The 9960-nt window shown below is 40.9% G+C and overlaps 1 protein-coding gene across 1 annotated transcript; it reads right to left on the bottom strand.

Annotated features, from left to right (window-relative positions):
• Positions 1 to 157: 157 nt before the first annotated feature.
• LOC104122606 (alcohol dehydrogenase class-3-like) lies at positions 158 to 9480 on the bottom strand. Its single transcript, XM_009634761.2, is given in 10 exon segments — positions 158 to 406; positions 2181 to 2300; positions 2302 to 2317; positions 3241 to 3376; positions 4144 to 4404; positions 4981 to 5200; positions 5725 to 5812; positions 6412 to 6553; positions 7484 to 7585; positions 9427 to 9480. Coding segments are annotated over 10 exon segments (1164 nt in total). The 3' UTR covers positions 158 to 381.
• Positions 9481 to 9960: the final 480 nt, after the last annotated feature.

Below are 9960 nucleotides of genomic sequence, written 5' to 3'. Positions count from 1 at the left end.
GTTGTATAGCGCTGTCTTGGGGTAAGGTAGCTGTTAGCGGTGAGAGGGAAACAAATAAGACACAGCCATCGCAGTCACACTCTTAATGCTAATAATTCCAACACTGGTTAGAAATAAGCTTTTATTAAGTAAAGTGTGTTAGGCACTATTTAATTTGAAGAACAAGTACAGAAATAGAAGTTCCACAACCAGCGCTAATTATAACACTATTCAGTGGTCACTGATTTTTTTTGTCATTTAGTATTCAGAATGCTCACCCTAAAATACAGTCTTCCTCGTCCCAGTGAGTTTTCAGTTGCTTGATTCTACCCTCTATCAGAAATTCCATTATAAAAGGACAGTTACCATGTTGCTGGCCACCTGGAAGGTCCACATTGGGCTCTAAAGCTTTAGAACAGTTCGAATGCTTAAAATGGAAAAGAAAAGAAAAAAGTTACCAGTAAGTCCATTTTATTCCCTTCCCTCCCCTTCCTTTCATTGCTGAGACATACTTCAACTTCTGTCTCTTGTAAGAATGAAGTTACGCTTATGCCTATAATATTTATTAAAAATCCTAGATAAAAATGGGTTAGTAATGCTGGTTATCTCTGGGTTTTTTTAGTCTCTCCCCCAATAAGATATATTCAAAATGGAAGCTTTTTCAAACTACATTAGAATATTGATCAGGAACATTAATATTTGGGGCATTCCCTCTTTGGTTGCTTGGAGAATTTTAAGTAACTTCCATTATTAGTTTTATGGGATGTGCTCATGTAGGAATAAAGCATTGAAATGATAACAGAAGTTTGTAACTGGGGAGGGGGATCAACTGCTGGATGAAATTTGCATCAATGCAGTCATTCCAATTGTAGAAGGTACAAATGCAGTTACTGTTAACTGATTTATCCAAAATAGGAATACATGTGAGATAAAGTTATTACTTTTGAGAAAGTTATACATCATTACGGATTGAGACTGTGCTGGCTTCTTGAGATAATTCTGGTAATTATTTATCCATCTGCAGCTGTACTTAAATATGGATAAATAGAGTTGCCTGCATTAGTGTGAATATGCAGGAAAATTTTTTTTTTTTTTTTTTACTGGAACATCTCTCCAATTTTTCCTTGTCTGCCTTCTGATTCTTCCCTTCATTCAAAACATGTTCTTAAAAAGCATGTGACCTAGTCTGCTAAATCAGCTGGTTTCTACTCTTTGAGGCACTGGTAGTGATCTCATTAAAAGTCTTTGAATTTTCAACAAATTACAGAACATTTCATTAAAACTTTATTTTAGAAGAGGCCTGCTCTTGAAAAGACAGAGCAGGACAAGCTTTAGCACATCTCAGGTTAAAACAGTCTGATCCGTTCCCCTTTTCTACATTAGATTTTAACCTGCAGATCCCAGTTCTGCCACAGTATCCCCATGCTGGCCCCCATTTTCCTTCAAGCACATCCATACCCGTATCTGCACAGGGCTTTTCAAGGACCACCTAATATATCCTCTGATAAGAATATCCTATTTTGCACTGCTTTTGCAGGTTGATCACTACTTGCAAAGTATACTGTTATCACGCATCCAAGCAGGCTTTTTACCAGCTTCAATACCCAGTGGAGTTAGGCCTCACTAGGAACTTTAATCCAGCTATGGCCTAAGGCTGCCATTAATCTCAGTAAAGGCAAACCCATCATACAAATGTTCTACCCTAGTTCAAACTAGAGGAAAAAAAATTTAAAATGTAGCATATTAAAAAGATTATTCCCAGTGATTGATTGTGCTGGTACTCGGAAATAGTTTGAAAATATGCTGAAATCTACTGTTTAATTAAAATAGACTAACAGCTTAATGACTTAAAAATGTATTAATGTGAACTCCCCTTCAGTCTCTATATTTCTTTTTCTGAGGAAGAACGCTTTAGCAATGTTGGGAGCTTAAGACTGACTCCTCCCTTTTATCAGCTTTACATACTTGTGTATCAATCATCTCCCTTATACACTGTTGCTTGCTTCTTACTCTCTGCCTGTGTCTTGGCACATGCCTGGAAGCTCAGAGAAAGTGTATTTGTTTATCTCAGAATGAATGTCCATGGTATGTGTCGGCCTTTATTCTTCCTGTTTAAAACATGACAGTGGGCAGGGAACCTACATTTTGACAGTGTCTGATCAAGAAATGTCTTCTATGCCTTTCCGTGTTATGAACATTACCTCTGTCCTGTATGCATCAGCTCAAAAGCCTCATTAATTTTGTCAAAAGGCAGGGTGTGAGTCACAAACTCATCAACCTTGATCTTTTTGGACATGTAGTCAGTCACCAGTTTTGGTACATTGTTCGCTCTTCCAGCCTGAAAGACAGAAAGTATGCATTTGTTTTTCCCTTTTCTACCCACCTCAGAAAACAAGGAGAAAATAAAAATACAACCCTTACACAGGCACTTGTGTGATAAATATGAAAAGGAATGAGATCGGTGACACATTTGTCCCTCTTCCTCTAGGCAGGCACTGAGTAAGGCATGCAAGAGGACAGCTAGGTCTGGCAAGAGCACGCGTTACCCAGACGCTTAAGTGCATTAACCTTTCACTAGGTATTTCAGCATTCAACTTAACAGCAGATCTCACCTAGGAAAGCACGCACAAGGCATCTCCATCAGCCCCTCTATGTATCTTTATAACCCACCCAAGTCTTGTATTACTTGGAAAAAAGGGCAGTGTAATAATAACATCAAGTTTGGGTACTTCGATGAACTTCAGCAATTACTGAATCCCCAAGTTACCGGTAGCTGTAGAAGTCTCAGCGTGCTTTTGGTTTGACAGCAGAAAATACGTATCAAGCGCTTGTTGCTTTTTATTTTAAAGCTCTTTATAGCACATTCCCATGTCAGCCCCCCAATTTGCTTAGTGATTAAGCAACACAACCATGTTTATAGGATTTCCTATCTCCCCAAAGACAAGGTCCTTTCACTGGACCAAACTGAACCAAACCTTCACTTGGCAATAAAGCAATCCCTCTATACCACTCCTTTCATACGGAATAGCATATAGTTACACTCTCTTTTCAAAATAGGTGAGATATCATACCAATGTGTTTATTTGTAGCTTGCCTGAAGGAATACCAGATTTTAAAAGTCTTTATCTTAGAAGTCAACACAGCATTTATGAATAGCCTGTCAGTAGTACATTTCTTGCAGAAGCAAAAGCAAGGTGGTGTGTTCTTCCCAGCTTTAACCCAAAGTAAATTATTTTTGTCCTCATACCAAAAAAGAGTTACCTCCAAATGCGGTCCCTTTCCATGTCCGCCCAGTTACTAGCTGGAATGGCCGTGTGGAGATCTCCTGACCAGCAGCAGCTACTCCGACTATCACGCTGACTCCCCAGCCTTTGTGGCAGGCTTCCAGGGCAGCCCTCTTCACAGATGGACAGGACAAAGCAGATTGTTCATTGCTCATGTTTATGCTGCCTAGACTGACACGGGTTACACTTCCTTTCCTCCCCCAGTTAATGAATCACCACAGTGGTATTTAAGGAGCAATAAATACACTGAAAATCATGTTAAGTAAGTTTTCCATTGGTTCAGGTTCCATATACTGTTAAAGATTCACTTTGCTCTTTTTATATCCCATCTGTCTTCCAGAGGGTTCACTCTGAACTCCCACTGGGAGTTGTGATAAACTGTAATCACAAGACAATGTAGACCACATCACTGACAGTTACCAATGCTGTTGTAATTCCTGAAAACCTAGCCTTACATTCAGTAATACTTCTGCATTTCCAAAGGTTAAATTTATTATTTGAGATATTGGGGAAATACTGAGTGGTCCTTCAGATTTTACTGTTCATTGTATAATATATTTTAATGCGGGTTTTGTTAATTTTTCAACTGTCAACATATGAAAATGGGATCTCAAAGAACTCCCATTAAGGAAAAATGTTTGTAAACTGTAAGTGACATTTCCAACCTAAGAGGTAGCATCTGCTTTCATTGCGTAATTAGGCTTGGATGTAAACTGGCCTTTTTAGTCATAGCACTTATCACTACTATTTAAAAAATAAATAAAGCAGTATAGCATGTTTTCTGTAAGAAGGAAGCAGCTCATCTTGCTATTTGGCTAAACAGCAAAGTGGCAGCTAGCTATCCCCTCCTTCTGTGTACTACTGTTGGGCACACACTCACCATGACTCCAACATTACCGATGCACTCAAATGAGTAGTCTACACCACCATCGGTCATCTCAACCAGCACCTCCTGTATGGGCTTCTTGAAGTCTTGAGGGCTAATGCACTCAGTAGCTCCAAACTCTCTGGCTTTGGCGTACTTATCCTTGTTAAGGTCGATGCCAATGATCCGGGATGCTCCTGCTATTTTACAGCCCATAATTACTGCCAGCCCAACTCCTCCTAAACCAAAGACAGCACACGTAGAGCCAGGTTCCACCTAGGAATAAGAAAAGAGCCATGAGCAACTCACGAGAAAAGTCATCCTTCTGCGCGAGTGGGAACACAGGTTAAGAAGTCTGTAATGAAGAAAAGATGGAAGCAAATATATATGGCTACAAGACTTTATTGCTTAGATAAGGGAAACTGTACAGAAGTGTCATCCAAACATTCTTTAGGCACTAAGCTTTTCGTTTTGCCCAAAGACTCGACTCCCGTAACCTGCCCTGCACTCACGCGCACTCACCTACCAGCTCTGTCTCACCCTGCGCTTCAGGCTATCAGAATGACTTGCAGCAAGATTAAGATGACTTGGAAAAGTAATTTATATATAGCTGGTATCAAAAGGGATGCAGAATCTTCTACCTGGATTTTCTCTAAAGGGCATCAGGTTCTTCCAACCTGATCTGGCCTTTATGGAAACATTAGAAATTCTTAGCTGAACTTCATCAGGTGAAGAGGAAGAAGAAACAGAAATTGGGTACATCATGTTCACAGTCTGAATCTAGCCCCTAATCTGTGTACTTTGGCTCAGATATAGTTAAAGAGAAAAGCCAGAGGCAACCACAGCCTTTACCTTAGCAGTGTTAACAGCAGCCCCATAGCCAGTAGAGATGCCACAACCCAGCAGGCACACTTTATCGAGAGGTGCTGCAGCATCTATCTTGGCTACTGAGATATCAGCCACCACAGTGTACTCGGAGAAGGTGCTAGTCCCCATGAAGTGGTAAATCTGCTTTCCTTTGCAGGTGAATCTGCTGGTGCCATCAGGCATGAGTCCTTTCCCTTGAGTAATTCTTAAGGCAAAGACAGCAAAGCACAGTCAGAGTCTTAAGCAGTAAATACTCTCACCAGACAGTACCTGGTTAGTAGCACAGAGATGCAGGTGCATACTTGCACCGTTATTTTTTAATCATTCCAATAAACCCATGAGTTCACAGAAATTAAATGCTAAACTCCTAAAACTTCACGCTGTTAATTCCTCCTCGGTGGAAGCACCGAGAGGAATGGAGTCTGCCAACACGCTGACCTTGTTAGCTATCAATGCTAACTGCTCGTGCCACGGTACCACACTCGTCTCCACCTCCTTCAGCACACTTCCCTGGAATAGCACCTGTCAATTATGTCACTAGGGTTTTTGTCTGGCTTTGGGAGACTGTCTTTCAGAATGGGAGCTGAAAGTGTGGCTGGGAAGCAGGTGTTAAGGAAAAAAAGAGCTTTCTGTGTAATTCTGTACCACTTGACAATTACTTTTGATAACTAGAACAGGTACACATTGAACAAATACAATACTGCGTGTCAAAATAAAAAGCATACAGACCTTATCTTCTGGCACAGATTTGTTTTAGGATTCTTGCAGAACTTGCACTCTCCACACTGGGGGATGTATAGAGGGATAACAGTGTCCCCTAAGAAAAAATAAGAAATATTCTGTGTCCATCAAGTTATCAAGTCAAAGCAAGGCATTAGGAAAAAAATGAAGTTAACTGAATTTTCATGGTTTTTACGCGAGCTTGTGTTCACTTAAAACCTTCTTTGTGTATTAAAACCAGTTTATGGTATAAAGTAGCATTATTTATAGAGAGCACTAGATAAAACCCCTTTCTCATGTCTGAGCAGACAGCTGATCAGAACTGTTCATCATCCCAGAACAAATAGAAATGTTACTGTAAAACACAACAACCCCAAATCAGCAGTGGACTACATGATTAAACATTTTTATGCCCTTTAATTAAACCAACAAGTAACAACTATCATTTGAAAGAAACCCCTTTTTCAAGTAAGAAATTGGTATGCTAGGCTCTCTGAAGCATTAAACCAAGAGCACATTGAATAGCTTAGCGTTGTATCTCACAGACAAGAGACATCTACACAAGTGTACACCCCAGGACGAGGCATTATATTAAATCCTGCAATATAGCATTTCAGTGGCCCAATTTGACAGCTGACCTTGTAGTAAAGTAACACTTTTAAGGAAGGCAGGAAACTTGTAAGATTGGTTTCTTACCTGGCTTTACTTTTGTTACTCCTTCCCCAACACTCTCTACAATTCCTGCTCCTTCGTGACCCAAGATGACAGGGAAACACCCTTCGGGATCAGCACCACTCAGAGTATAGGCATCAGTGTGACAGACAGCAGTGGCAACTATCTGTGAAGAAATACATAATCTAAGGCACCTCGAAGAACAAAATAGTAGCACAGATCTGAGTATTTCTCTTTGGTCAGAAATTCGGAACAATTGCCCGGACAAATTTGCCAATCCTGGCAGTGTTGGTGATGTGGCCAACATATTTTCACTCCTGGCAAGGCATAGCAGCACCAAGGCAAGGCACTTTTTTTTTTACTTTGAAAAAGCAAAGTCATGATAGTACATCTTTTCTCATTTCCATAAACTAAATTCTGACATTGAAACAGGTAGATGACGACACCTGGTTTCCTGAACCTAGAAATCAGAAGTCCAAGTTGTCTCAAAGTAGGTTGGCATCTCAGATTTGAAGTTAGTTAGAAAGGTAAAATGACCAGAGAGACCACACGCAACTCTCAGTCCTGCATAAATCCAGTTTAAATCTTACGCACCACGCAGAGACCCTTTCCACAACAGATAAATTTCACCTTAATGTATACTTTTTGACAGATACAGGCTACTAGAAAGTCCTGATCACATCAGAAACTTGGGTACAGGGAATCCAAGAGACCAATCACAGCTCAGCAGCCAGTAACTCATGTCCTGACCAAAGTAAAATCCTGTGTTACACAGCTACTGCCCTTCAAACGAGACCAAAGGTGTTCCTAGCTCAGATGTTTTGTGGGAGCTTAGTCTGTAACAACTGGAATTGATCCCAAAGACTAGCTGTGATCTTTAGACCAGACTGTGAAGTGAGACTGGTAGAAATTAAAAAAGTGTTTTTCATAAACAGAAGATCTAAATATCACAATTTTCTTCTTTGTAAAGCCAACTGAGATACTGATGAACTAACACTATCCATTCAACATTTCTTCTGTTGGTAAACAAACTGTTCAGCTTTAATACTTAGTCTCCCAAAATACAATGCATGCAGCTAAGGATTGATTTAATTACCTTGATACGAACTTCATGAGCTTTTGGTGGAGCAACCTCCACCTCCTCAAGAGAGAGAGGTTTACCTGCCTCCCAGGCAACAGCAGCCTTGCATTTAATAACCTAAAAGACAACAACAACAACAAAAAGAGGACATCTGTTACATGGTTCATTTAAAATAATTCTTGTTCAGCCAAGTGAGAAAACGAGAGAAACACTACTGGCTTTTGGAAAGAATCCCAGATCTGAAATTTATCAATTCAACACAAAGGTTTAATTGCCCTACATTTGCTCACAGGAAGCTAAGTACTAATGAGTAAACCAAGATCTGAAATTCGGATGTCATTCTCTTACTGAGCAAAAAATATAATAAACCCAGGAGTGCTTAGGGGATACTCAAATACTGCAGTGAAATGAGCAATAGGAATGGAAAGACTGCATAATAAAAATCGTAGTTTGAATTAAGAGACTGGCATTCATTTGAGCTGTGTTCCTTGAGCATGCAGCGTTCAAAGTTAAAAAAATTCAGAAAGCAAACTGGAGGTCACATAATGGTCTGAGACCCACATCAAGAGTGAATTTCTTGTTCCTTATCAGGATGGCTTCCGAGTACCATTTTGGCACGGAAATGCGTTGTGCATGCAGCTGACACGCAAAGCCCTCCGGTGATGTATAGGGACCAGAGAGATGTTGCTGTATGGTTACTGTCAGCGAGTTATGGTGCACTCACACCTCTGCAGAGCCTGCGTGGATTACTGTCAGCACGTCTGCATGCACTGCTCTCAGCACCTCGACAAATCCTGCTCTGCAACCACGGCTATACATCCCAGGAAGCTTTTCAAGCCAAATGGTGCAGAGCCTGGGTGAAAGAGCAGGATTTATGGATCTGTAAACCAAATCTTATCAACGGGTACATAGGCGCAACTGACTGAGCAGATCGGCAGGCATCATCGCCGTACAACGCGGAGCAGCTTCAGGTGCTGCAAGGGTAAGCATCTGGAGTACCCTTAGATGTCAGTTTTACAAAGCATGACTCCAGGTCTGTCCTTCAGGATAAAATAGGCAGGGTATCAAATGATCTGAAATTTGCTTTCCAATGGACACAACTTCTTTCAGCAAACGTGATATGCAATAGCTTCCTGCAGGGCACACAGACAAGCTGTGAAATCAAATTCAAGACCTTATCTCCAAAAAACCTGATGAGGAACGCTGTTGCAGACTAGACGTCTTTGGGAGAGATCCCTTCGCAATCTACTCCAGATTAGCATCCATGTATTTTGGAATAATTCAGTTATACCAGAAGACTTGCACTGATTTTCTTCCATGCAAACAAGGTCTGAGCCATTACTATGACAGTTGGGAAGGATGAAGCATTTCATAGCATGCACTACAAACCGATATAAGAAAAATGACATTTTGTGCGTTGAAACTAGCTGTGGTGTTCCTGTGGAATCACTGGAAGGGGATTAATGCAAATTCCCAAGACCAGACATACAGTCATCCAGCCTTTTTGAAATTTCACTGCCTGGAAGAAATAACAGCGCCAAGAACACTTGTTGAGCTTGCCAGGTCTGATTCATCCCCTGCATGTATAGGAAAAAATAATGGGTAGTTTATGACTTTCTGTAGTAGTACAATAAACAGTATCAGACTCTGCCAGAGCCAGTTAACACCCTTGCTCTACCTGTAATAGCGGAACTGCAGATGTTTACCTTGGCTTAAACTTGCTAAAATAAATACTGCCAACCCTAAGCGGCCTGAAGCTTTATAACACAAATCAGGTACCCGTTCCTACAGCCAGCAGGGGCCTAGATTAGACAGAAACACCCTTAACCCAGAAGCATGAATTCCCCTTGCCCCGCTTTTTATCACCAGGGTAGATATTGTAAAAATGCACAGAACGCGACGTAGTAGCTAACTGTGGAGTCACAGTATGGGCATTTGGTCACAATCGCTAAACGTACCAAGATTTTGCCAGAAATATCTGAATTCAAGGCACAAAGTGCAAGAGGAGCCATCACTTGGTAAATCAAATACAAAATTCAGGTTTCTATCCATCCCTCATCCTCCCTTCACAAAGTCGCCTGTTCCACGCATTCCTAAAATCTGAATTTCCACAAGCTTAGTTAAGCGCAGAGTTAAAGAGGGGAGAAAAGTCACTTTGCAGGATAAATTCTGATCTTCCTAAAACTAACATTACACATCTGGAAGCGTACTTTGAAATAACAAGTTCTGACTCAAAAGCTTTTAAAAAAGCTGGCTTTTGAAACTGCAGGCGGCTCAGCCAGCCATAACGGCTCCCCGCCCGTTCGTGAACACCTGGAACACAAACAAGGGAAAAAAAAAAAAAAAAAAAAAAAAAAAAAGAAACAACGAAAACCAACAAACCCAAACCACCCAGCTTCCACCAGGTAGTTCTTCATTTTGTCTATCTGCCAGCACAGGAGCACGACCGTTCGAGTTGGCTGGAGCTACACGGGCGGCGACCTGCCTCCCTC

This window comes from Egretta garzetta, unplaced genomic scaffold (assembly GCF_000687185.1).
Source record: "Egretta garzetta isolate BGI_Z169 unplaced genomic scaffold, ASM68718v1 scaffold72, whole genome shotgun sequence".
NCBI lineage: Eukaryota > Metazoa > Chordata > Aves > Pelecaniformes > Ardeidae > Egretta > Egretta garzetta.
The sequence above is the reverse complement of the archived record's forward strand: the minus strand, read 5'-3'. Positions and strand labels throughout refer to the sequence as shown.